General features: G+C 43.5%; 3 protein-coding genes and 2 long non-coding RNA genes across 19 annotated transcripts; 2 read left to right on the forward strand and 3 right to left on the reverse strand.

Annotated features, from left to right (window-relative positions):
• Positions 1-1,739: 1,739 nt before the first annotated feature.
• On the reverse strand, positions 1,740-5,604 carry LOC110004451 (membrane-spanning 4-domains subfamily A member 3). The gene is made up of 7 exons (XM_065955308.1): positions 5,330-5,604; positions 4,948-5,061; positions 4,449-4,505; positions 4,179-4,289; positions 3,938-4,107; positions 3,498-3,611; positions 1,740-1,989 (listed from the first exon to the last, which is right to left on the reverse strand). The coding sequence occupies exons 1-6, from the start codon at positions 5,465-5,467 to the stop codon at positions 3,602-3,604; spliced, it is 600 nt and encodes a 199-aa protein (XP_065811380.1). The 5' UTR covers positions 5,468-5,604; the 3' UTR covers positions 1,740-1,989; positions 3,498-3,601.
• A 147-nt stretch (positions 5,605-5,751) lies between these two features.
• LOC136179270 (uncharacterized) lies at positions 5,752-7,158 on the forward strand. The gene is made up of 3 exons (XR_010666445.1): positions 5,752-6,262; positions 6,546-6,596; positions 6,835-7,158. It is a non-coding gene; the product is annotated as an uncharacterized lncRNA (long non-coding RNA).
• A 3,999-nt stretch (positions 7,159-11,157) lies between these two features.
• On the reverse strand, positions 11,158-14,396 carry LOC110004448 (membrane-spanning 4-domains subfamily A member 8). Of its 2 annotated transcripts, XM_065955294.1 has the most exons (7): positions 14,103-14,396; positions 13,721-13,834; positions 13,222-13,278; positions 12,952-13,062; positions 12,711-12,880; positions 12,243-12,356; positions 11,158-11,409 (listed from the first exon to the last, which is right to left on the reverse strand). In XM_065955294.1, exons 1-7 carry the CDS (start codon positions 14,238-14,240, stop codon positions 11,403-11,405), a joined length of 711 nt encoding a protein of 236 aa, XP_065811366.1. In that variant the 5' UTR covers positions 14,241-14,396; the 3' UTR covers positions 11,158-11,402. The 2 variants fall into 2 exon arrangements, with proteins under 2 accessions (XP_065811366.1, XP_065811367.1); XM_065955295.1 differs by lacking the exon at positions 12,711-12,880 and having other exon boundaries at positions 14,103-14,394.
• A 131-nt stretch (positions 14,397-14,527) lies between these two features.
• Positions 14,528-16,208, forward strand: LOC136179353 (uncharacterized). Its single transcript, XR_010666492.1, has 3 exons — positions 14,528-15,024; positions 15,308-15,358; positions 15,597-16,208. It is a non-coding gene; the product is annotated as an uncharacterized lncRNA (long non-coding RNA).
• Positions 16,209-19,464: 3,256 nt separating this feature from the next.
• On the reverse strand, positions 19,465-26,318 carry LOC110005079 (membrane-spanning 4-domains subfamily A member 4A). Of its 14 annotated transcripts, none has more exons than XM_065955296.1 (8): positions 26,052-26,318; positions 25,585-25,698; positions 25,086-25,142; positions 24,816-24,926; positions 24,148-24,261; positions 23,845-23,949; positions 21,780-21,884; positions 19,465-19,716 (listed from the first exon to the last, which is right to left on the reverse strand). In XM_065955296.1, the coding sequence occupies exons 1-8, from the start codon at positions 26,187-26,189 to the stop codon at positions 19,654-19,656; spliced, it is 807 nt and encodes a 268-aa protein (XP_065811368.1). In that variant the 5' UTR covers positions 26,190-26,318; the 3' UTR covers positions 19,465-19,653. The 14 variants fall into 14 exon arrangements, with proteins under 14 accessions (XP_065811368.1, XP_065811373.1, XP_065811375.1 ...); XM_065955301.1 differs by having other exon boundaries at positions 23,845-23,943; positions 26,052-26,317; XM_065955303.1 differs by having other exon boundaries at positions 21,780-21,878; positions 23,845-23,943; positions 26,052-26,316.
• Between the last annotated feature and the right edge of the window lie 651 nt (positions 26,319-26,969).

Below are 26,969 nucleotides of genomic sequence, written 5' to 3' on the forward strand. Positions count from 1 at the left end.
ACCCTCAGAGGAATGGCAGCTGTCGGCTCGACGTGTCAGGGATTTCTTTTCTGAGCAGCTGTTTGGTGACAGAATAAATATAGACAATGAGCCTGACTGCAGGCGCACCACAAAAGAGGCCCAGACAGTCCATTACGTTTATTTCGCAGCAAGAATTAGTGATCTCAGGGTTCACAGACCGGTTTTTGTTGCAGGACTGACTCTGGATCAGGATCAGAGGGCAGCTTGTGCTGCGAGTTTAGATAGAACAACACTGTGGTTTACAATAGAACATTTATTTATGAAGCATTTCGTTACAGGTAAGCTCAGTGAGCTTTACACAAAGGTTAAAAACAGGAAGACAAGAAACAGATATTTCAACAATCATAATTATGATTCAGAAATCCAATTAAAACCAAAATAAACACACACTCACACACATACATAGTCAGATGCACACACACAAACACATATACACACACACACACACACACACACACACACACACACACACACACACACACACACACAGGACCACAGTAACGAAAGGACCAGTAACTAAAGGACCACAGTAACTAAATGACCACAGTAACTAAAGGACCAGTAACTAAAGGACCACAGTAACTAAAGGACCACAGTAACTAAATGACCACAGTAACTAAAGGACCAGTAACTGAAGGACCAGTAACTAAATGACCACAGTAACTAAGGGACCAGTAACTAAAGGACCACAGTAACTAAATGACCACAGTAACTAAAGGACCAGTAACTGAAGGACCAGTAACTAAAGGACCAGTAACTATATGACCACAGTACCTAAAGGACCAGTAACTGAAGGAACAGTAACTAAATGACCAGTAACTAAAGGACCAGAGTAACTAAAGGAACAGTAACTAAATGACCAGTAACTAAATGACCAGTAACTAAAGGAACAGTAACTAAATGACCAGCAACTAAAGGAACAGTAACTAAAGGACCAGCAACTAAAGGAACAGTAACTAAATGACCAGTAACTAAAGGACCAGAGTAACTAAAGGAACAGTAGCTAAATGACCAGTAACTAAATGACCAGTAACTAAAGGAACAGTAACTAAATGACCAGTAACTAAAGGAACAGTAACTAAAGGAACAGTAACTAAATGACCAGTAACTAAAGGAACAGTAACTAAATGACCAGCAACTAAAGGAACAGTAACTAAAGGAACAGTAACTAAATGACCAGTAACTAAAGGAACAGTAACTAAAGGAACAGTAACTAAATGACCAGTAACTAAAGGAACAGTAACTAAATGACCAGCAACTAAAGGAACAGTAACTAAAGGAACAGTAACTAAAGGACCACAGTAACTAAAGGACCAGTAACTAAAGGACCACAGTAACTAACACTTGCCCTAGGACCTGGGGGACGTCACTGGTAGTGGGCCTGGTCAGAGGGAGTGGACTTCGGTGAATGTTTATGATTACCTTGGAGCATAACATGTGAGCGAGAAACTCCATTAGCAGCTTTACCAGTTCGGGTGAATGTTGTCCGAACTGAATAATCGCTTCCAGAAGAGGTTAAAATGTTGATGAAGGAGACACCGTGTGCATGATCAGGGGAGTCTCCCTTTAATGGCGTTAGCATGATCTCCCTTTAATGGCGTTAGCATGATCAGCGGAGTCTCCCTTTAATGGCGTTAGCATGATCTCCCTTTAATGGCGTTAGCATGATCAGTGGAGGCTTTGCTAATGCGTTTGAAATGATGAGAAGACAAAAAGTCTGTCAGCAGAAAGGAGTTTATTTAGAGTCAGATTTCAACAGTTTATTCTGGAAAACATTGTGATTCAAAGTTCAGTGTTTAAGTTTCAGTTTTTACATTTTATAATCACTTTGTTTTAAAGTTATTAAATTTATTTCACGTTGCAGTCGAACCTCATGTCAGCGTGAAACAGGTTCGTGACGCTGTGTCAGTTAACATCGTATGCTGGAGGCTCCGGAACAGTAAGTCCCTCTTTATGGAGGTTCACCATCTGCAAAACAACACAGCACCATCACAACCCAAACCAGATCCAGGACCACAACCTGGACCAGGAACAAAACCTGGACCAGGAACAGATTTAATAGCTGTGTCCCATTCCAGCGGCCGCAGCCTTCGAAGGCCGAGGTCTTCTTGGTCTACGGAGGATGTGGCTCCGAGCGGTCTCCGAAATGAGACGGTCTTGTCTACGAGAGGACTTCCTACTTGCGTCACTAACTGTTCTGTCTCCTAGCAACCCTGACAGCGTTCGTTAAATTAACCAAATGTTTTCAATTTATATACATTTTATGGATTGGCATATTCGATTACCATAAATACAACAATAATATAATAATAGAAACCATTTATATCTGAATTCAATTTAAATGATTTTCATTAATTAAAAAGTATATTAAAGTAACACTAAACAGAGCAAACATAAAAATTAAGAAAATGAATGATTCCTATTTTAATTCAAATATTTTATTTACATCATTTTTCTATCAAACGCTCCAGAAGGGAGAACATCCTCTCCATCTGTGCCTTGCTCTCCTGTGCCCTCTTCTCTGCTGCCTCCCTCTAGAACCGCATGTCCTCTTTGATTAATTGCATCAGTTCATCATGATTGTCTCTCTCTCTCTTTCTCTTTCCTCCTCCTGGTCACCCACAGCCTCACTTGGCCCTGGTGTGTCCTCAGGGATGGAGGCAATTAGGACAGGGGGTGAGGTGGAATGCCTTTGTCCCAACACCTCATCCATGAGGACAAACCAGGGCCAAGTTGCGGCAATGGGTTTCCCACTCACGCCCTCTTCCTGACCCTGGACACTTGCAATCCTAAGTCTGAATAACGACCAGCTCCCCCCCTCGAACAACGACCAGCTCCCCCCCCCTGAACAACGACCAGCCCCCCCCCCCCCCCCCCCCCGAACAACGACCAGCTCCCCCCCCCGAACAACGACCAGCTCCCCCCCCGAACAACGACCAGCTCCCCCCCCCTGAATAACGACCAGCTCCCCCCCCCCCGAACAATGACCAGCTCCCCCCCTGAATAACGACCAGCTCCCCCCCCTGAATAACGACCAGCCCCCCCCCCCCCCCCCCGAACAACGACCAGCTCCCCCCCCCGAACAACGACCAGCTCCCCCCCCTGAATAACGACCAGCTCCCCCCCCCCGAACAATGACTAGCCCCCCCCCCCCCCCGAACAATGACTAGCCCCCCCCCCCCAACTGAACCTGGTTCTGATTGTGTTTGCTGCTGAAACACAACAAACACACACACACATCAGTTAGTCTCTGCACACACACACACACACACACACACACACACACACACACACACACACACACCCACACACACACACACACACACACATCAGTTAGTCTCTGCACACACACGCACACACACACACACACACACACACACACACACACACACACACACATCAGTTAGTCTCTGCACACACACACATCCCTCACAGCTGAACACAAAAACATATACAGTCGGGCTGGAGGAACTCACCTATCTGCAACAGTTACAGGTAGCCTTACAGGCGAACGCTGAGACGGTGATGGAAACAATGAACTCCAATAAATGGAACACGGCCAGGACCCCCGAGACACCCTTCATCTGATTCTGCAACACACACACACACACACACACACACACACACACACACACTGTCTCAGTGTCATTAGCGTGCTTTGTTCTTTGTCTGCTTGCTGTGTTGCATAAATATAAATAAAGTTTTATTGACCGTGCCTGCAGCAGCTAACTGATGCTGACCTTTGAACTCTGAAGTAGGTTACTTATCATTTGACAACAGCCTGCCTTAATGAAGCTACCTGTTTTTTATCACCTGATGGATGTGACTCACACGCTAAATCATCATTTATTGTTTGATAATTTTTCATGTTTATGGTCTGGGGCTCAGTTACAGTCACGTAGGCATGTTGACCTACATCTCCTCCCCAGCAACATTTCCCAATGGATGCTCCCCCCGTTTTCCTGCAGACTTCAAGGAGCTGACCCTGACCACAATAAACTGCAAACTGTCTCCTCCAGAACTCCCAGAAGACCCCCAGTCCTCTAAAAGACATGAAGAAGAATGGAGGTCTGACCAGACATGGAGCTGATCAGACGTGGAGCTGTTTGGTGTCTACTTATTCTGAAATCTGAGAAAAAAGAAAGCAAACTAAATACCGTGGAGGGGCAGTAGTAGCAAAGCGGTATTGTAGCTTCCAAAGTGTACATTATGATGGCCGTACATGACGCCATCGAGGCAACCACGTTAAACCCGAGAGTGGTCTTCACCTGGAAGGGAGCAGACGACACGCCAGACGACATGAGAAGTGAAGCATGCTGGGAGATTTTAAGTTATTATCATGATGCTAACATTACCAAGGCTTCATTGGTGTCACTGCCCTCCAGTGGAGAACAGCAGCTACTGACAGGAAACAGGAAGTTACTCACCAGGCAGCGGTTGAAAGATTTCCCAGCAGCCACTGTGAGAGAGCCGGCTGTGATGTACTGAGAACATCAGATAAAAATAAAACACTTTAATATTTAAAAAGTGATTAGTATATTCAGAAAGATTTCAAAGATGTGGAAAACATTATCAAACTTTAAAATCTACATTTTTCAATATTTAAAAATAAATATTTTAACTTTTAATGTTTTGTTTAAAATGTGTTTATAACATGAAACATGACATTCTATTCGCACAGGTGCGTATGCACCTAACAGCCGTCCTGGAGTCTGTGGGTGGGGTCCTGGAAATCCTGGGAACTCTATAGATCTACTGGGGGATTCAAACCTGGGCTGGGGAAAAAGGTTGCTGGAGAGCAGGAAGTCGGGTGCGACTGATTTCACCTGCTCCCACTGCAACCTTCGACCACGGATAAGCAGCAGAAAATGGACGGAACTTTATAATTAAAGTTTAAATAAATTATAAAAATCTGTAAAAACTCACAAACACAGCTCCCCATACGAAGAAACCACTGTACGCCACCAGATAGGGTGGTTGGGTGGCAACCGTGACAATCCCGAACAAAAACACCATCGCACCAATAATGATCTGCACCGTCTGCAGAGGCCACAGAAAAAGAGGAAGAGGAGGAAGAGGAACCTTGATGAAAAGGGGGCACAGCTTCGAAAGAATCAAACTGACACTTTGAGAGAAAAGCAAAAAAAAGATTTCATCTTTGATTTAGGTGTCTGTCACATGTTTATAATCTAAGAGACTTCCTCGGAGGTTTACAACATGAAACACCTGAAAAACACACAGATTTCACAATATAATAATGAACTAAAACTGGAGAAAATTCGGATCACCTGGTCAGTGTCAAACTCACCCCGACAGCAAGCAGGTGTGCCCGGCTGAACGTCTGCATCCCCTCACACACCTGCTGCCCTTGGTGCTGAGAATTAGCAGGGTACACCTGGGTGACTACCAGCATTCCACCTGCTGAGGCTGACACTGACGAAGTCATGGTCCTGGTTTGACAGATCTCTGGTCTGAATCTGGTTTAACAGTCTTAGGTGAGTCGATGGTTCAGGTGAGTCGATTGTTCAGGTGAGTCGATGGTTAGGGTGACTGACTTGAGTTCTCACCTGCAGCTTCCTAATCAGACTGAAAAACTGTCCGAGGTTAATGATTCATCACTTTGTACTCTGATGTCACTCTGTAATAAACACCTACTTTGTGTGTGTGTGTGTGTGTGTGTGTGTGTGTGTGTGTGTGTGTGTGTGTGTGTGTGTGTGTGTGTGTGTGTGTGTGTTCACCTTTAAATTTACAATCATAAAAATCCTTCCTTGCGGCTCACTTCACCATGTAAAAGAGAGGAGCGGCTGGCCTTACGGCAGTCCTTCGGCACGGTACACATCATACACGAGCACAAGCAGGAAATTACGTATAATCACTGCGACCCCTCCTCTCGACAATCATTTTAAACAATGGCGGCAAAGGGTTCACGTTGGTGCGATGCGGAGGTAGAGACCTTATTGGAAATTTGGGCGGATTCCAATATCCAGGGTCAATTGGATAGGACCAGTGGGCGCGCACTGTAGCTGTTCCCACTCAACATTCTTGAAGCCAAAATACGCCCCTTACGGGCGCTTCCATCTTGCGATTTTGACGTCATTTGGAGCCAGAGTCTGCGCTGTAGGGTCCGGGGGCAGGAGCCCTGGTAACACGCCCCACCCATTTAGCGTACTGCCCTGATGACTTACGCAGCCCAGCTACGCCGAAAGCGCTCTGCTGGTCTACGAGTCTTATGAAGAAATGTGTAAGTACAACAAACCACCGTATTTAAAGTCTAATATTTAAACACACTGTTTTAAAAAATCCTGCTATTTTGATCATTATTGAAAATACGTGGGCTGCTGGGTCCTCTGTTTCTGCCGAAATCGTTCTCTAGTTAAGCTAGGTTAGCATCACAGACCGTAGGCTACAGGTGGTAAGATATGTTGTATTTTGTTAGAAACTGATAGTCTACAATGTGATTCATGTCTGCTTTTCTAATATGTTTAAGTAAACAGTAATTCAGTTGTTTTTGTATCTTTATTTAGGCAAAGAAGAGATAAAAGCAGCTGGTCTGATATCTTCCACAGAGGCGAAGCGTAAGTTAAAATCATCTGTTAAAAGTTATATATCCTGTGATTTTTTTTTGAAGTTTCATAAGAGGATTGTCAAAACAAGATATTGTTAACAATACAGTCTTCTAAAATAAAATAAAAATCACACTGAGTCATACACCAGCTAAATGTTAAATAGGAAGGTGATGTTTTCTTTTCCATTTTACAATCAACTGAACCTAAAAATGACTCATTTCAACCTTTGTCTGCACACCTGTTACAGAGGTCAGGGTGGGGTCACATAGTTTGAAGGAACCTCCTCCTTTTTTCACCTGTGCTTGGAGTAAGAGCTGTGCCCGATGCTCTGCTCATCCACTGTGGTAGAAATGACCTTACACCAGCAGCTCTCCCAGATGAAGAGTCCTCTCTGCCATCACCCAGAGGAGCTGATCGACGTCTGAAGAAGGTGGACAGAGTCTGGTGCTTTGTGACAGTGAACAGTGAGAAGGCTACCATAGTCATCCTCAGAGAAAACACAGAGATCCTGGTCAATATTCAATGGTGCTATTCTCTTTACATGATGTTGCCCTGTGTTTGAAAAGCCAAATGCTGGAGGGTTGTGTTGGATTTGTTTTTTCCATCATATTTTAACAGTCAAACAATCATCCAGGATCTCTAAACTTTATTAGATTTTTGTTGGGATTTCTTTGTTAAATTATTTTTTATACTTTCTCCCAGCAATTCGACCTGATGGTCTCCCTTACTTATTTTCCACGTGGTTAATGAAGCCAGGGGTTGTTTTTTTTTCATAAAATGTTTAAATAAACTTTTTTAAAATCTGAATTGACTTTCTCTGATTAACTGGAGCACTACAAAATGTTGGTCACAGTAAAATAATTTAGCAGTTAAGTTTATAGTTCACATTTGAAAAGGCCTTGAACTGACATTAATTTCTTCTTGACCAACAACAGCTAAGACAACAGCAAAGCTAACAGACGAGCTCAGCTTGTCACAGCCGGGCTCGTCTGAGATAATTGGCCTTCAAACTTATTTAAAATTAAACATCTAAAGCCAATAAGCATAGCAAGATACGCATGAGATTCCATTTCAATTTATTCAACCAAAGACTTGTCAAACAGTCTGGCAGTCTGGCTGCATCATGGTCACCTACAGGAACACCACAGAAATGCATTTAAAGTACTTTAGTTTATTTATCAGAGGATGTACTGTATGCAAAGTACAATTTTTAGCTGTAATTCCTCAAAAAGATTTGAGACTGCTTTGTTATTTGAGAGCACAGATTGTTTCTTTTCCCCTTCTCTCTGTTTGCCTGTACATGACCTTTTAGTGCTGTAAAAGATGCTACAGTAAATCCTGGATCAGCTGTGCGGATGGTGTGACTGTCTGCTAAAGCTTTGTTAAAGTTGTCACGCACATACTCATATGCCTTTGGAGAGTAAAAGTGCAGTGTGGTGGCAAACTGCTTATAAAATATAAAATAGCATTTTATTGGTGAGGTTCCCCAATCCAAGCGTCCTACAGAGTAGCATCAGCTGTAGAGGGAGGAGACGAGCGCATTATGGAGAGGAGCGCACCAGAGGGGGCGAGCTGGGGGAGAGATGCACAACCTGAGAAAAAGGAAATCCCAGTTTAAAATATGTCTCCTCCTAACTAACATAACAGCAACATGTTGTGTGTAACGCTGGTCTCCTGCATTAACACCTTCCTTTCAAAGGTGTTAAATACAGACACAGTCATAATCACCGCAATTTTTGTCAGGTTTTGTAAATTTTTAGGACAAATTCTCAATGAGCGTCATTACATTTACAATATGATCAACTTGTGACTGTTGAATTGGTAGTGTGTGGAAGCCAATGCAGAACATTTAGCACGTTTAAGCGGCATGATGCTCGGTTAATATTGCATTACACCGCCGCCGGTTGTTGATGTTTGCGTTCACGTTCGGTTAGTCTCTTAAATCAGTAACAGTTATATTAAATCAGATCATACCTTTAGTTTTATCTGGATAGCTAGAGAAATATTCTACCCTCGTATATAGTATTATGAATTTCAGCCTGCACGGTTAAAGTAAAACCTATTACTCTCTGGGTATAGCCCACTTATCACTCAGACTGTAAACATGTACACATTAGTAATGATACAGACCAGATTACAATTATTTGGCTTTGTTTTTGCCCGAGATACTTTTTTGAGACCTTACCAGACGTATTTATTTTTTGCTGTAAAATAACTGTACAGTCAATGAACCGCATCTGTGAGCGGATTTTATATTACGATTCTTGGTTTTAAATTCAATTTCAATCACAATAACAATATAACAATATCAAGAAACATAGCATGTCAGTTATTAGGTTTGCTCATTTTAAAAAATAAAATAAAAAGATAAATCATGCCGGATAAGTAACCTAGCTTTACAACATTTCAGCTAACCTTAGACTGCTTATGTGTTAGCTAGCTAGATAACGACTTTAACCAACCAATGACACATAAATCTTAAAAACTGCAAAGATCCCTTAGCTCCCACAGGTCGGTTAGAACAGTTTCCTGCAGAACAACTCATTTTGCCAGCTCAAAAAAGACGAAAAAACTGAACGGAAAAATTCAATGGCGTCTCGGCTTTCCTTCCCTACGTAACTTTTGCTATTCACAAAGAGAGCTATGCAAGATCGGCGGCTGTCAATCATCGTCAAATATGACATAAAATCCCGTTTTTCAACTTCAAATAACTTATTTAAAACAAACTTCACAGAAAAATGAGCACTTGAACACAATGTAGGGTGATAATAACTAATGATCACAGCAGAGTTTAGGTTTGGAAAAAAATTATGTGACGAGTATTTTAACTTTACAGTTTGACCCACATCCCATCTGTTATCATTGAGGAGGCGGGGTTTATGACCTATACTCCAGCCAGTCAGCAGGGGGAGCTCTAAAAATAAAAGCTTCACTAGACCAGGGACCTTGTCCCATCCATTATTTTTACAGTCTATGGGTAGGACTCACAAAAACTCTGAGTTCTTTGGTCAGATCCGTGACCATCTTGAAAGTCGTTGTTTTGACAGACGGATCACTGACTCCCGAGGAGACGATGAGTGAGGCAGCACAGCCTACTCCTTCAACCAGCACCCTTACTCACTACATCTGTGAGCAGGAAGAGGACCAGTAAGGAGGACATGATGGAGGCGTTTCTAAACCTGCAGAAAAAGCAACACAAGGACAAAACATGGGAATAACATGCTAAATAGTGGTTCAACTATACTTCGTTAGGCTCACAGACGTTTTAATAACATGTTCACTGTTGGTTAATGTATTTAAAGAGTTTAATTTGTCGTACAGCTCTTAGTTTGTATATGCTAATTAGGCAAACTTCAAGCTAGAGCATCCGTGTGGTTTCTCGTGGTCCGCTGTATTTTCTCCTTCCCTTTAAAGGTGTGCATGTTGAAGCCCAGTCGTATGAAGTTGCTGTACTGAATGTATTTTATTTTACACAGGCATGTGAGCTCTTTCTTTGTTCTTGTAGTTAACAGATATATTTGATCACAAATTATTTTGTTATTTTAATATAACGTGAAGTGTACCGTATAAGAAGATTAGTTTAGCTGTTTAAGCACATTTTCGGTTTTGACAAAAACACAAAATTGCCACTGTTGAGTGAGAAATAAGCTGAAATACAATTTATACTTTTTATTTAGTTTTCGTTCTCGTTTATAAAAGAATGTCACAGCACACCCGTATGCATTGTGTGAGACGGCCTGAGACCCCGCTGAGGAGAGGTGTGCATGTTGAAGCCCAGTCGTATGAAGTTGCTGTACTGAATGTATTTTATTTTACACAGGCAGATGGTGTGAAAATTAATTTTCTCCAGTTGGCAAGGAAGTTTTTGGTCCTCGTCTCATCATACACAACACAATGCAGAGACATTATAGTAGCATACGGAGCGAGAGATGGATGGCTTGTAGTCTAGTCTGCTGTATGTATATTGAAGTTCCTTTTTTACTGTTTACGTTTTTAAATATTTTATTTGCATGCTGTATTTTATTTAGTTTATTTTAGATAAAAATTTTCACTAAGTTGCACTAAGTTGTTTTAAATGTTCACTGCAATTAAAAAAGTTTTGGCAATTGACTAATCTGAGTGATTTGTAAAACTCCAGGAGGTATAACATTAAGCAGAATTCTTACTTATTCCGATTAGTCATGATTTCATTAATATACGGAGAGAGATGCAGATTATTTTACATTTTATTGGTGCTTGAACTTCCCTCCGGATGAACATATATATATATGAACTCCGTTATCAGCTTTACCAGTTCGGTTGAATGTCATCCTAACTGAACAATCGGTTCCAGAAGAGGTTAAAATGTCAATGAAGGAGACACCTTGTACAACCACAGGACGGGAACAGACCGGACATGTGACCCAAGGATCAGTGTGGTGAACAACACTCATAACGTTTCCCTTTTAATGGCGTTAGCATGATCAGCGGAGTCTCTCTTTAATGTCGTTAGCATGATCTCCCTTTAATGGCTTTAGCATGATCAGTGGAGGCTTTGCTAATGCGTTTGAAATGATGAGAAGACAAAATGTCTGTCAGCAGAAAGGAGTTTATTTAGAGTCAGATTTCAACAGTTTATTCTGGAAAACATTTTGATTCAAAGTTCAGTGTTTAAGTTTCAGTTTTTACATTTTATAATCACTTTGTTTTAAAGTTATTAAATTTATTTCACGTTGCAGTCGAACCTCATGTCAGCGTGAAACAGGTTCGTGACGCTGTGTCAGTTAACATCGTATGCTGGAGGCTCCGGAACAGTAAGTCCCTCTTTATGGAGGTTCACCATCTGCAAAACAACACAGCACCATCACAACCCAAACCAGATCCAGGACCACAACCTGGACCAGGAACAAAACCTGGACTAGGAACAGATTTAATAGCTGTGTCCCATTCCAGCGGCCGCAGCCTTCGAAGGCCGAGGTCTTCTCGGTCTACGGAGGACGTGGCTCTGAGCGGTCTACGAAATGAGACGGTCTTGTCTACGAGAGGACTTCCTACTTGCGTCACTAACTGTTCTGTCTCCTAGCAACCCTGACAGCGTTCGTTTTGACGTTTTTTGACAGATCACTTAGGCCAACGTTTTTCCTTTTCCTTTTGTCTTTTCCATCTCATTAATTAACTTTCTTTTCTAACTTAGCTACTTATTAATTTAATTTTAGTCAAATCAAATGGAACCTCTAGAGATTGTAACTTTATTTATTTTGTTTATTCAATTATTGATAAGAGAGAGAGAGATGGATTTTAGCCTGTTTGAATCCCATTTTTTGATTTTTGATAATCTACACAATAGAGGTTAAATTTTGTGTATACTGTGAAGCAGGGTTGTAATAATACTCTTCATACTGATACTACCATTAGGTAATTTTTTTGAAACACAACAAACACACACACACATCAGTTAGTCTATGCACACACACACACACACACACACACACACACACACACACACACACACACATCAGTTAGTCTCTGCACACACACACACACACACACACACACACACACACACACACACACACACACACACACACACACACACACATCAGTTAGTCTCTGCACACACACACATCCCTCACAGCTGAACACAAAAACATATACAGTCGGGCTGGAGGAACTCACCTATCTGCAACAGTTACAGGTAGCCTTACAGGCGAACGCTGAGACGGTGATGGAAACAATGAACTCCAATAATTGAAACACGGCCAGGACCCCCGAGACACCCTGCATCTGATTCTGCAACACACACAGACAGACAGACACACACACACACACACACACACACACACACACACACACACACACACACACTGTCTCAGTGTCATTAGCGTGCTTTGTTCTTTGTCTGCTTGCTGTGTTGCATAAATATAAATAAAGTTTTATTGACCGTGCCTGCAGCAGCTAACTGATGCTGACCTTTGAACTCTGAAGTAGGTTACTTATCATTTGACAACAGCCTGCCTTAATGAAGCTACCTGTTTTTTATCACCTGATGGATGTGACTCACGCTGAATCATCATTTATTGTTTGATAATTTTTCATGTTTATGGTCTGGGGCTCAGTTACAGTCACGTAGGCATGTTGACCTACATCTCCTCCCCAGCAACATTTCCCAATGGATGCTCCCCCCGTTTTCCTGCAGACTTCAAGGAGCTGACCCTGACCACAATAAACTGCAAACTGTCTCCTCCAGAACTCCCAGAAGACCCCCAGTCCTCTAAAAGACATGAAGAAGAATGGAGGTCTGACCAGACATGGAGCTGATCAGACGTGGAGCTGTTTGGTGTCTACTTATTCTGAAATCTGAGAAAAAAGAAAGCAAACTAAATACCGTGTAGGGGCAGTAGTAGCAAAACTGTATTGTAGCGTCCAAAGTGTACAGGATGATGGCCGTACCCGACGCCATCGAGGCAACCACGTTAAACCCAAGAGTGGTCTTCACCTGGAAGGGAGCAGACGACACGCCAGACGACATGAGAAGTGAAGCATGCTGGGAGATTTTAAGTTATTATCATGATGCTAACATTACCAAGGCTTCATTGGTGTCACTGCCCTCCAGTGGAGAACAGCAGCTACTGACAGGAAACAGGAAGTTACTCACCAGGCAGCGGTTGAAAGATTTCCCAGCAGCCACTGTGAGAGAGCCGGCTGTGATGTACTGAGAACATCAGATACAAATAAAACACTTTAATATTTAAAAAGTGATTAGTATATTCAGAAAGATTTCAAAGATGTGGAAAACATTATCAAACTTTAAAATCTACATTTTTCAATATTTAAAAATAAATATTTTAACTTTTAATGTTTTGTTTAAAATGTGTTTATAACATGAAACATGACATTCTATTCGCACAGGTGCGTATGCACCTAACAGCCGTCCTGGAGTCTGTGGGTGGGGTCCTGGAAATCCTGGGAACTCTATAGATCTACTGGGGGATTCAAACCTGGGCTGGGGAAAAAGGTTGCTGGAGAGCGGGAAGTCGGGTGCGACTGATTTCACCTGCTCCCACTGCAACCTTCGACCACGGATAAGCAGCAGAAAATGGACGGAACTTTATAATTAAAGTTTAAATAAATTATAAAAATCTGTAAAAACTCACAAACACAGCTCCCCATACGAAGAAACCACTGTACGACACCATAAAGGATGGTTGGGTGGCAAACGTGACAATCCCGAACAAAAACACCATCGCACCAATAATGATCTGCACCGTCTGCAGAGGCCACAGAAAAAGAGGAAGAGGAGGAAGAGGAACCTTGATGAAAAGGGGGCACAGCTTCGAAAGAATCAAACTGACACTTTGAGAGAAAATCAAAAAAAAGATTTCATCTTTGATTTAGGTGTCTGTCACATGTTTATAATCTAAGAGACTTCCTCGGAGGTTTACAACATGAAACACCTGAGAAACACACAGATTTCACAATATAATAATGAACTAAAACTGGAGAAAATTCGGATCACCTGGTCAGTGTCAAACTCACCCCGACAGCAAGCAGGTGTGCCCGGCTGAACGTCTGCATCCCCTCACACACCTGCTGCCCTTGGTGCTGAGAATTAGGAGGGTACACCTGGGTGACTACCAGCATTCCACCTGCTGAGGCTGACACTGACGAAGTCATGGTCCTGGTTTGACAGATCTCTGGTCTGAATCTGGTTTAACAGTCTTAGGTGAGTCGATGGTTCAGGTGAGTCGATGGTTCAGGTGAGTCGATGGTTAGGGTGACTGACTTGAGTTCTCACCTGCAGCTTCCTAATCAGACTGAAAAACTGTCCGAGGTTAATGATTCATCACTTTGTACTCTGATGTCACTCTGTAATAAACACCTACTTGTGTGTGTGTGTGTGTGTGTGTGTGTGTGTGTGTGTGTGTGTGTGTGTGTGTGTGTGTGTGTGTGTTCACCTTTAAATTTACAATCATAAAAATCCTTCCTTGCGGCTCACTTCACCATGTAAAAGAGAGGAGCGGCTGGCCTTACGGCAGTCCTTCGGCACGGTACACATCATGCACGAGCACAAGCAGGAAATTAGGTATAATCACTGCGACCCCTCCTCTCGACAATCATTTTAAACAATGGTGGCAAAGGGTTCACGTTGGTGCGATGCGGAGGTAGAGACCTTATTGGAAATTTGGGCGGATTCCAATATCCAGGGTCAATTGGGTAGGACCAGTGGGCGCGCACTGTAGCTGTTCCCACTCAACATTCTTGAAGCCAAAATACGCCCCTTACGGGCGCTTCCATCTTGCGATTTTGACGTCATTTGGAGCCAGAGTCTGCGCTGTAGGGTCCGGGGGCAGGGGCCCCGGTAACACGCCCCACCCATTTAGCGTACTGCCCTGATGACTTACGCAGCCCAGCTACGCCGAAAGCGCTCTGCCGGTCTACGAGTCTTATGAAGAAATGTGTAAGTACAACAAACCACCGTATTTAAAGTCTAATATTTAAACACACTGTTTTAAAAAATCCTGCTATTTTGATCATTATTGAAAATACGTGGGCTGCTGGGTCCTCTGTTTCTGCCGAAATCGTTCTATATTTAAGCTAGGTTAGCATCACAGACCGTGGGCTACAGGTGGTAAGATATGTTGTATTTTGTTAGAAACTGATAGTCTACAATGTGATTCATGTCTGCTTTTCTAATATGTTTAAGTAAACAGTAATTCAGTTGTTTTTGTATCTTTATTTAGGCAAAGAAGAGATAAAAGCAGCTGGTCTGATATCTTCCACAGAGGTGAAGCGTAAGTTAAAATCATCTGTTAAAAGTTATATATCCTGTGATTTTTTTTTGAAGTTTCATAAGAGGATTGTCAAAACAAGATATTGTTAACAATACAGTCTTCTAAAATAAAATAAAAATCACACTGAGTCATACACCAGCTAAATGTTAAATAGGAAGGTGATGTTTTCTTTTCCATTTTACAATCAACTGAACCTAAAAATGACTCATTTCAACCTTTGTCTGCACACCTGTTACAGAGGTCAGGGTGGGGTCACATAGTTTGAAGGAACCTCCTCCTTTTTTCACCTGTGCTTGGAGTAAGAGCTGTGCCCGATGCTCTGCTCATCCACTGTGGTAGAAATGACCTTACACCAGCAGCTCTCCCAGATGAAGAGTCCTCTCTGCCATCACCCAGAGGAGCTGATCGACGTCTGAAGAAGGTGGACAGAGTCTGGTGCTTTGTGACAGTGAACAGTGAGAAGGCTACCATAGTCATCCTCAGAGAAAACACAGAGATCCTGGTCAATATTCAATGGTGCTATTTTCTTTACATGATGTTGCCCTGTGTTTGAAAGGCCAAATGCTGGAGGGTTGTGTTGGATTTGATTTTTCCATCATATTTTAACAGTCAAACAATCATCCAGGATCTCTAAACTTTATTAGATTTTTGTTGGGATTTCTTTGTTAAATTATTTTTTATACTTTCTCCCAGCAATTCGACCTGATGGTCTCCCTTACTTATTTTCCACGTGGTTAATGAAGCCAGGGGTTGTTTTTTTTTCATAAAATGTTTAAATAAACTTTTTTAAAATCTGAATTGACTTTCTCTGATTAACTGGAGCACTACAAAATGTTGGTCACAGTAAAATAATTTAGCAGTTAAGTTTATAGTTCACATTTGAAAAGGCCTTGAACTGACATTAATTTCTTCTTGACCAACAACAGCAAAGCTAACAGACGAGCTCAGCTTGTCACAGCCGGGCTCGTCTGAGATAATTGGCCTTCAAACTTATTTAAAATTAAACATCTAAAGCCAATAAGCATAGCAAGATACGCATGAGATTCCATTTCAATTTATTCAATCAAAGACTTGTCAAACAGTCTGGCAGTCTGGCTGCATCATGGTCACCTACAGGAACACCACAGAAATGCATTTAAAGTACTTTAGTTTATTTATCAGAGGATGTACTGTATGCAAAGTAGAATTTTTAGCTGTAATTCCTCAAAAAGATTTGAGACTGCTTTGTTATTTGAGAGCACAGATTGTTTCTTTTCCCTTCTCTCTGTTTGCCTGTACATGACCTTTTAGCGCTGTAAAAGATGCTACAGTAAATCCTGGATCAGCTGTGCGGATGGTGTGACTGTCTGCTAAAGCTTTGTTAAAGTTGTCACGCACATACTCATATGCCTTTGGAGAGTAAAAGTGCAGTGTGGTGGCAAACTGCTTATAAAATATAAAATAGCATTTTATTGGTGAGGTTCCCCAATCCAAGCGTCCTACAGAGTAGCATCAGCTGTAGAGGGAGGAGACGAGCGCATTATGGAGAGGAGCGCACCAGAGGGGGCGAGCTGGGGGAGAGACGCACAACCTGAGAAAAAGGAAATCCCAGTTTAAAATATGTCTCCTCCTAACTAACGTAACAGCAACATGTTGTGTGTAACGCTGGTCTCCTGCATTAACACCTTCCTTTCAAAGGTGTTAAATACAGACACAGTCATAATCACCGCAATTTTTGTCAGGTTTTGTAAATTTTTAGTACAAATTCTCAATGAGCGTCATTACATTTACAATATGATCAACTTGTGACTGTTGAATTGGTGTGTGTGGAAGCCAATGCAGAACATTTAGCATGTTTAAGCGGCATGATGCTCGGTTAATATTGCATTACACCGCCGCCGGTTGTTGATGTTTGCGTTCACGTTCGGTTAGTCTCTTAAATCAGTAACAGTTATATTAAATCAGATCATACCTTTAGTTTTATCTGGATAGCTAGAGAAATATTCTACCCTCGTATATAGTATTATGAATTTCAGCCTTCACGGTTAAAGTAAAACCTATTACTCTCTGGGTATAGCCCACTTATCACTCAGACTGTAAACATGTACACATTAGTAATGATACAGACCAGATTACAATTATTTGGCTTTGTTTTTGCCCTAGATACTTTTTTGAGACCTTACCAGACGTATTTATTTTTTGCTGTAAAATAACTGTACAGTCAATGAACCGCATCTGTGAGCGGATTTTATATTACGATTCTTGGTTTTAAATTCAATTTCAATCACAATAACAATATAACAATATCAAGAAACATAGCATGTCAGTTATTAGGTTTGCTCATTTTAAAAAATAAAATAAAAAGATAAATCATGCCGGATAAGTAACCTAGCTTTACAACATTTCAGCTAACCTTAGACTGCTTATGTGTTAGCTAGCTAGATAACGACTTTAACCAACCAATGACACATAAATCTTAAAAACTGCAAAGATCCCTTAGCTCCCACAGGTCGGTTAGAACAGTTTCCTGCAGAACAACTCATTTTGCCAGCTCAAAAAAGACGAAAAAACTGAACGGAAAAATTCAATGGCGTCTCGGCTTTCCTTCCCTACGTAACTTTTGCTATTCACAAAGAGAGCTATGCAAGGTCGGCGGCTGTCAATCATCGTCAAATATGACATAAAATCCCGTTTTTCAACTTCAAATAACTTATTTAAAACAAACTTCACAGAAAAATTAGCACTTGAACACAATGTAGGGACAAAACATGGGAATAACATGCTAAATAGTGGTTCAACTATACTTCGTTAGGCTCACAGACGTTTTAATAACATGTTCACTGTTGGTTAATGTATTTAAAGAGTTTCATTTGTCGTACAGCTCTTAGTTTGTATATGCTAATTAGGCAAACTTCAAGCTAGAGCATCCGTGTGGTTTCTCGTGGTCCGCTGTATTTTCTCCTTCCCTTTAAAGGTGTGCATGTTGAAGCCCAGTCGTATGAAGTTGCTGTACTGAATGTATTTTATTTTACACAGGCATGTGAGCTCTTTCTTTGTTCTTGTAGTTAACAGATATATTTGATCACAAATTATTTTGTTATTTTAATATAACGTGAAGTGTACCGTATAAGAAGATTAGTTTAGCTGTTTAAGCACATTCGGTTTTGACAAAAACACAAAATTGCCATTGTTGAGTAAGAAATAAGCTGAAATACAATTTATACTTTTTATTTAGTTTTCGTTCTCGTTTATAAAAGAATGTCACAGCACACCCGTATGCATTGTGTGAGACGGCCTGAGACCCCGCTGAGGAGAGGTGTGCATGTTGAAGCCCAGTCGTATGAAGTTGCTGTACTGAATGTATTTTATTTTACACAGGCAGATGGTGTGAAAATTAATTTTCTCCAGTTGGCAAGGAAGTTTTTGGTCCTCGTCTCATCATACACAACACAATGCAGAGACATTATAGTAGCATACGGAGCGAGAGATGGATGGCTTGTAGTCTAGTCTGCTGTATGTATATTGAAGTTCCTTTTTTACTGTTTACGTTTTTAAATATTTTATTTGCATGCTGTATTTTATTTAGTTTATTTTAGATAAAAATTTTCACTAAGTTGCACTAAGTTGTTTTAAATGTTCACTGCAATTAAAAAAGTTTTGGCAATTGACTAATCTGAGTGATTTGTAAAACTCCAGGAGGTATAACATTAAGCAGAATTCTTACTTATTCCGATTAGTCATGATTTCATTAATATACGGAGAGAGATGCAGATTATTTTACATTTTATTGGTGCTTGAACTTCCCTCCGGATGAACATATATATATATGAACTCCGTTATCAGCTTTACCAGTTCGGTTGAATGTCATCCTAACTGAACAATCGGTTCCAGAAGAGGTTAAAATGTCAATGAAGGAGACACCTTGTACAACCACAGGACGGGAACAGACCAGACATGTGACCCAAGGATCAGTGTGGTGAACAACACTCATAACGTTTCCCTTTAATGGCATTAGCATGATCAGCGGAGTCTCCCTTTAATGGCGTTAGCATGATCTCCCTTTAATGGCTTTAGCATGATCAGTGGAGGCTTTGCTAATGCGTTTGAAATGATGAGAAGACAAAATGTCTGTCAGCAGAAAGGAGTTTATTTAGAGTCAGATTTCAACAGTTTATTCTGGAAAACATTTTGATTCAAAGTTCAGTGTTTAAGTTTCAGTTTTTACATTTTATAATCACTTTGTTTTAAAGTTATTAAATTTATTTCACGTTGCAGTCGAACCTCATGTCAGCGTGAAACAGGTTCGTGACGCTGTGTCAGTTAACATCGTATGCTGGAGGCTCCGGAACAGTAAGTCCCTCTTTATGGAGGTTCACCATCTGCAAAACAACACAGCACCATCACAACCCAAACCAGATCCAGGACCACAACCTGGACCAGGAACAAAACCTGGACTAGGAACAGATTTAATAGCTGTGTCCCATTCCAGCGGCCGCAGCCTTCGAAGGCCGAGGTCTTCTCGGTCTACGGAGGACGTGGCTCCGAGCGGTCTCCGAAATGAGACGGTCTTGTCTACGAGAGGACTTCCTACTTGCGTCACTAACTGTTCTGTCTCCTAGCAACCCTGACAGCGTTCGTTTTGACGTTTTTTGACAGATCACTTAGGCTAACGTTTTTCCTTTTCCTTTTGTCTTTTCCATCTCATTAATTAACTTTCTTTTCTAACTTAGCTACTTATTAATTTAATTTTAGTCAAATCAAATGGAACCTCTAGAGATTGTGACTTTATTTATTTTGTTTATTCAATTATTGATGAGAGAGAGAGAGATGGATTTTAGCCTGTTTGAATCCCATTTTTTGATTTTTGATAATCTACACAATAGAGGTTAAATTTTGTGTATACTGTGAAGCAGGGTTGTAATAATACTCTTCATACTGATACTACCATTAGGTAATTTTTCTTAGTTCCATCCGAAAATTCCATTTCCCTAAAGTGCCAGACTAACTGTAGGTATTTTGGGATAATGAAGCTATGAGGATTGGTTGAAGTGCAAGCCCAGTTGCTTCCAATTTACTCTTGCATTAGTCTACTGATATTCTTACATTTCTTTCCTGTGAGAAACTACTAGCAGTGGCTCCTTGATACTTAGTAATCACTGGGACTGTAGTTTTCTGTGGATTTAGTCACAGCATTTTATTTATAATTTTAAATATTCAAACAAGTCTGGTTATTTTCTGGTCTCTAAGGTAGGTAGCTGGTACAGTAAATAATGTGCAGTCTAAATATTTTCTTGGGGGAGGAAAAGCAGCATGTGTGACAGCGTTGAAGGTCAGATTATTTTCTTGTTATTTAGTTTGCACCTGTAGAGAATCAATTAATCATAAGTCATAATTTAAATCAGTTTCTAAGTTCAATCATTTTTATGCATTCATAAATATAAACAAAATGAACAACATTATTTAAATTAACCAAATGTTTTCAATTTATATACATTTTATGGATTGGCATATTAGATTACCATAAAAACAACAATAATATAATAATAGAAACCATTTATATCTGAATTCAATTTAAATGATTTTCATTAATTATAAAGTACATTAAAGTAACACTAAACAGAGCAAACATAAAAATGAAGAAAATGAATGATTCCTATTTTAATTCAAATATTTTATTTACATCATTTTTCTATCAAACGCTCCAGAAGGGAGAACATCCTCTCCATCTGTGCCTTGCTCTCCTGTGCCCTCTTCTCTGCTGCCTCCCTCTGGAACCGCATGTCCTCTTTGATTAATTGCATCAGTACATCATGATTGTCTCTCTCTCTCTTTCTCTTTCCTCCTCCTGGTCACCCACAGCCTCACTTGGCCCTGGTGTGTCCTCAGGGATGGAGGCAATTAGGACTGGGGGTGAGGTGGAATGCCTCTGTCCCAACACCTCATCCATGAGGACAAACCAGGGCCAAGTTGCGGCAATGGGTTTCCCACTCACGCCCTCTCCTGACCCTGGACACTTGCAATCCTAAGTCTGAATAACGACCAGCTCCCCCCCTCGAACAACGACCAGCTCCCCCCCCCCTGAACAACGACCAGCTCCCCCCCCCTGAACAACGACCAGCTCCCCCCACCCGAACAACGACCAGCTCCCCCCCTGAACAACGACCAGCTCCCCCCCCCCTCCCCCGAACAACGACCAGCTCCCCCCTCCCCCGAACAACGACCAGCTCCCCCCCCCTGAACAACGACCAGCTCCCCCCCCCCGAACAACGACCAGCTCCCCCCCTGAACAACGACCAGCTCCCCCCCCCCTCCCCCGAACAACGACCAGCTCCCCCCCCCCGAACAACCACCAGCTCCCCCCCCCCAACTGAACCTGGTTCTGATTGTGTTTGCTTGAGTCACTGAGCTCTGTAGCGCCTCCTTCAGGGAGGGGGCAGCTGACCTGTGGGGGGGGCGGAGTCACGGAGGCCGACGCAGCTTCGAAAGTGGGAACAGCTTGTGGAGCCATTGAAGCATTTCCAGGAATGATGTAGAACGGCTGCTGCTGAAACACAACAAACACACACACACATCAGTTAGTCTCTGCACACACACACACACACACACACACACACACACACACACACACACACACACACACACACACACTCATCAGTTAGTCTCTGCACACACACACATCCCTCAAACGCTCCAGAAGGGAGAACATCCTCTCCATCTGTGCCTTGCTCTCCTGTGCCCTCTTCTCTGCTGCCTCCCTCTAGAACCGCATGTCCTCTTTGATTAATTGCATCAGTTCATCATGATTGTCTCTCTCTCTCTTTCCTCTCCTCCTCCTGGTCACCCACAGCCTCACTTGGCCCTGGTGTGTCTTCAGGGATGGAGGCAATTAGGACAGGGGGTGAGGTGGAATGCCTCTGTCCCAACACCTCATCCATGAGGACAAACCAGGGCCAAGTTGCGGCAATGGGTTTCCCACTCACGCCCTCTCCTGACCCTGGACACTTGCAATCCTAAATCTGAACAACGACCAGCTCCCCCCCCCTGAACAACGACCAGCTCCCCCCCCCCGAACAATGACCAGCTCCCCCCCTCGAACAACGACCAGCTCCCCCCCTCGAACAACGACCAGCTCCCCCCCCTGAATAACGACCAGCTCCCCCCCCCCGAACAACGACCAGCTCCCCCCCGAACAACGACCAGCTCCCCCCCCGAACAACGACCAGCTCCCTCTCCTGAATAACGACCAGCTCCCCCCCTCGAACAACGACCAGCTCCCCCCCCTGAATAACGACCAGCTCCCCCCCCTGAATAACGACCAGCTCCCCCCCCTGAATAACGACCAGCTCCCCCCCCGAACAACGACCAGCTCCCCCCCGAACAACGACCAGCTCCCCCCCGAATAACAACCAGCTCCCCCCCCCGAACAACGACCAGCTCCCCCCCCCGAACAACGACCAGCTCCCCCTCCTGAATAACGACCAGCTCCCCCCCCCGAACAACAACCAGCTCCCCCCCCGAACAACGACCAGCTCCCCCTCCTGAATAACGACCAGCTCCACCCCCCAAACAACGACCAGCTCCCCCCCGAACAACGACCAGCTCCCCCCCGAACAACGACCAGCTCCCCCCCGAATAACAACCAGCTCCCCCCCCGAACAACGACCAGCTCCCCCCCGAATAACAACCAGCTCCCCCCGAACAACGACCAGCTCCCCCTCCTGAATAACGACCAGCTCCCCCCCTCCGAACAACGACCAGCTCCCCCCCGAACAACGACCAGCACCTGCACCCCCCCGAACAATGACCAGCGCCCCCTCCTGAATAACGACCAACTCCCCCCCCGAATAACAACCAGCTCCCCCCCCGAACAACGACCAGCTCCCCCTCCTGAATAACGACCAACTCCCCCCCCGAATAACAACCAGCTCCCCCCCCGAACAACGACCAGCTCCCCCTCCTGAATAACGTCAAGCTCCCCCCCCCCGAACAACAACCAGCTCCCCCCCCGAACAACGACCAGCTCCCCCTCCTGAATAACGACCAACTCCCCCCCCGAATAACAACCAGCTCCCCCCCCGAACAACGACAAGCTCCCCCCCCGAACAACGACCAGCTCCCCCCGAACAACGACAAGCTCCCCCCCCGAACAACGACCAGCTCCCCCCGAACAACGACCAGCTCCCCCTCCTGAATAACGACCAGCTCCCCCCCTCCGAACAACGACCAGCTCCCCCCCGAACAACGACCAGCACCTGCACCCCCCCGAACAATGACCAGCGCCCCCCCGAATAACAACCATATCCCCCCGCCCCTGAACAACGTCAAGCTCCCCCCCCCGAACAACGACCAGCTCCCCCCCCGAACAACGACCAGGACCTGCACCCCCCTGAACAATGACCAACTCCCCCCCCCCCCCCCCCCCCCCCCCCCAACTGAACCTGGTTCTGATTGTGTTTGCTTGAGTCACTGAGCTCTGTAGCGCCTCCTTCAGGGAGGGGGCAGCTGACCTGTGGGGGGGGCAGAGTCACGGAGGCCGACGCAGCTTCGAAAGTGGGAACAGCTTGTGGACCCATTGAAGCATTTCCAGGAATGATGTAGAACGGCTGCTGCTGAAACACAACAAACACACACACACATCAGTTAGTCTCTGCACACACACACACACACACACACACACACACACACACACACACACACACACACACACACACACACACACACCAAACACACACATCAGTTAGTCTCTGCACACACACACATCCCTCACAGCTGAACACAAAAACATATACAGTCGGGCTGGAGGAACTCACCTGTCTGCCACAGTTACAGGTAGCCTTACAGGCGAACGCTGAGACGGTGATGGAAACAATGAACTCCAATAAATGGAACACGGCCAGGACCCCCGAGATACCGTGCATCTGATTCTACAACACACACAGACAGACACACACACACACACACACACACACACACACACACACACACACACACACTGTAATTACGTCGTCGTGTCTCAGTGTCATTAGCGTGCTTTGTTCTTTGTCTGCTTGCTGTGTTGCATAAATATAAATAAAGTTTTATTGACCGTGCCTGCAGCAGCTAACTGATGCTGACCTTTGAACTCTGAAGTAGGTTACTTATCATTTGACAACAGCCTGCCTTAATGAAGCTACCTGTTTTTTATCACCTGATGGATGTGACTCACACGCTGAATCATCATTTATTGTTTATGGTCTGGGGCTCAGTTACAGTCACGGGAGGCATGTTGACCTACATCTCCTCCCCAGCAACATTTCCCAATGGATGGTCAACAACCAGCTCCCCCCCCCCCCCAAACAAGGACCAGCCCACCCCCCCCCCCCCCCCCCCCCCGAACAATGGAGTTGGAGGTCTGACCAGACATGGAGCTGATCAGACGTGGAGCTGTTTGGTGTCTACTTATTCTCAAATCTGAGAAAAAAGAAAGCAAACTAAATACCAGGTAGGGGCAATCGTAGCAAAACCATATTGTAGCGTCCATAGTGTACAGGATGATGGCCGTACCCGACGCCACCGAGGCAACCACGTTAAACCCCAGAGTGGTGTTTACCTGGAAGGGAGCAGACGACACGCCAGACGACATGAGAAGTGAAGCATGCTGGGAGATTTTAAGTTATTAACATGATGCTAACATTACCAAGGCTTCATTGGTGTCACTGCCCTCCAGTGGAGAACAGCAGCTACTGACAGGAAACAGGAAGTTACTCACCAGGCAGCGGTTGAAAGATTTCCCAGCAGCCACTGTGAGAGAGCCGGCTGTGATGTACTGAGAACATCAGATAAAAATAAAACACTTTAATATTTAAAAAGTGATTAGTATATTCAGAAAGATTTCAAAGATGTGGAAAACATTATCAAACTTTAAAATCTACATTTTTCAATATTTGAAAATAAATATTTTAACTTTTAATGTTTTGTTTAAAATGTGTTTATAACATGAAACATGACATTCTATTCGCACAGGTGCGTATGCACCTAACAGCCGTCCTGGAGTCTGTGGGTGGGGTCCTGGAAATCCTGGGAACTCTATAGATCTACTGGGGGATTCAAACCTGGGCTGGGGAAAAAGGTTGCTGGAGAGCAGGAAGTCGGGTGCGACTGATTTCACCTGCTCCCACTGCAACCTTCGACCACGGATAAGCAGCAGAAAATGGACGGAACTTTATAATTAAACTTTAAATAAATTATAAAAATCTGTAAAAACTCACAAACGCAGCTCCCCATACGAAGAAACCACTGTACACCGCCAGAAAGAATGGTTGGGTGGCAACCATGGCAACCCCGAACAAAAACACCATCGCACCAATAATGATCTGCACCGTCTGCAGAGGCCACAGAAAAAGAGGAAGAGGAGGAAGAGGAACCTTGATGAAAAGGGGGAACAGCTTCGAAAGAATCAAACTGACACTTTGAGAGAAAAGCAAAAAAAAGATTTCATCTTTGATTTAGGTGTCTGTCACATGTTTATAATCTAAGAGACTTACTGCTCTGATGACATATCACATGACTGTCATCAAAGATATAAAACATTTATTTGTGAACTCAGAGATTCTGTTCAGGTTTTATCACTTGGAGGTTTACAACATGAAACACCTGAGAAACACACAGATTTCACAATATAATAATGAACTAAAACTGGAGAAAATTCGGATCACCTGGTCAGTGTCAAACTCACCCCGACAGCAAGCGGGTGTGCCCGGCTGAACGTCTGCATCCCCTCACACACCTGCTGCCCTTGGTGCTGAGAATTAGGAGGGTACACCTGGGTGACTACCAGCACTCCACCTGCTGAGGCTGACACTGACGAAGTCATGGTCCTGGTTTGACAGATCTCTGGTCTGAATCTGGTTTAACAGTCTTAGGTGAGTCGATGGTTAAGGTGAGTCGATGGTTCAGGTGAGCCGAGGGTTCAGGTGACTGACTTGAATTCTCACCTGCAGCTTCCTGATCAGACTGAAAAACTGTCCGAGGTTAATGAATCATCACTTTTTACTCTGATGTCACTCCGTAATAAACACCTACTTTGTGTGTGTGTGTGTGTCAATGGTAAATGGTAAATGGACATAACTACTCAAAGCGCTTTTACACTGCATGTCACACCTGCCCATTCATACACTGATGGTAGTATCATCCATCAGAAGTAACTAATCCTATTAATACACCCCCACCGAAGCAGCGGGAGCAATTCGAGGTTAAGTGTCTTGCCCAAGGAGACATCGGACATGCTGCCCAGCTGGGAACCCTCGACCTTCCGGTTGGGAGGCGACGACTCTACCAACTGAGCCACTGCCGCCCCTTACGATCATAAAAATCCTTCCTCTGCTTCGTTTCCTCGTTTCGTCTTTCCTCTGCTTTGTTTCCTCATTTCCTCTCTCCTCGGCTTTGTTTCCTCGTTTTCGTCTTTCCTCTGCTTCGTTTCCTCATTTCCTCTCTCCTTGGCATCGTTTCCTCATTTCCTCTTCGTTTCCTCTTCGTTTCCTTGTTTCCTCTCTCCTTGGCTTCGTTTCCTCACGTCTCTCCGTGGATCTCTGGTGGGAGGGGCTAAGACCCAAGTGAGGGAAGCAAGTGAAGTAAACGTGGATGTAATTTAAGA

Source organism: Labrus bergylta, chromosome 5 (genome assembly GCF_963930695.1).
Source record: "Labrus bergylta chromosome 5, fLabBer1.1, whole genome shotgun sequence".
Taxonomy (NCBI): domain Eukaryota; kingdom Metazoa; phylum Chordata; class Actinopteri; order Labriformes; family Labridae; genus Labrus; species Labrus bergylta.

Coding starts and splice junctions, on each gene's coding strand:
- LOC110005079 (XM_065955296.1), bottom strand. CDS start 26,189: ATGACTTCGTCAGTGTCAGCCTCAGCAGGTGGAGTGCTGGTAGTCACC. Junction 24,262..24,815: donor GCTACGATTGCCCCTACCTG/GTATTTAGTTTG, acceptor TGTGTGTTGTAG/AATCAGATGCACGGTATCTC. Junction 23,950..24,147: donor CCTGTAACTGTGGCAGACAG/GTGAGTTCCTCC, acceptor TTTGTTGTGTTT/CAGCAGCAGCCGTTCTACAT.
- LOC110004451 (XM_065955308.1), bottom strand. CDS start 5,467: ATGACTTCGTCAGTGTCAGCCTCAGCAGGTGGAATGCTGGTAGTCACC. Junction 5,062..5,329: donor CACACCTGCTTGCTGTCGGG/GTGAGTTTGACA, acceptor TGGCCTCTGCAG/ACGGTGCAGATCATTATTGG. Junction 4,506..4,947: donor TCGTATGGGGAGCTGTGTTT/GTGAGTTTTTAC, acceptor TGATGTTCTCAG/TACATCACAGCCGGCTCTCT.
- LOC110004448 (XM_065955294.1), bottom strand. CDS start 14,240: ATGACTTCGTCAGTGTCAGCCTCAGCAGGTGGAATGCTGGTAGTCACC. Junction 13,835..14,102: donor CACACCTGCTTGCTGTCGGG/GTGAGTTTGACA, acceptor TGGCCTCTGCAG/ACGGTGCAGATCATTATTGG. Junction 12,357..12,710: donor AATGTTGCTGGGGAGGAGAT/GTAGGTCAACAT, acceptor TGTGTGTTGCAG/AATCAGATGCAGGGTGTCTC.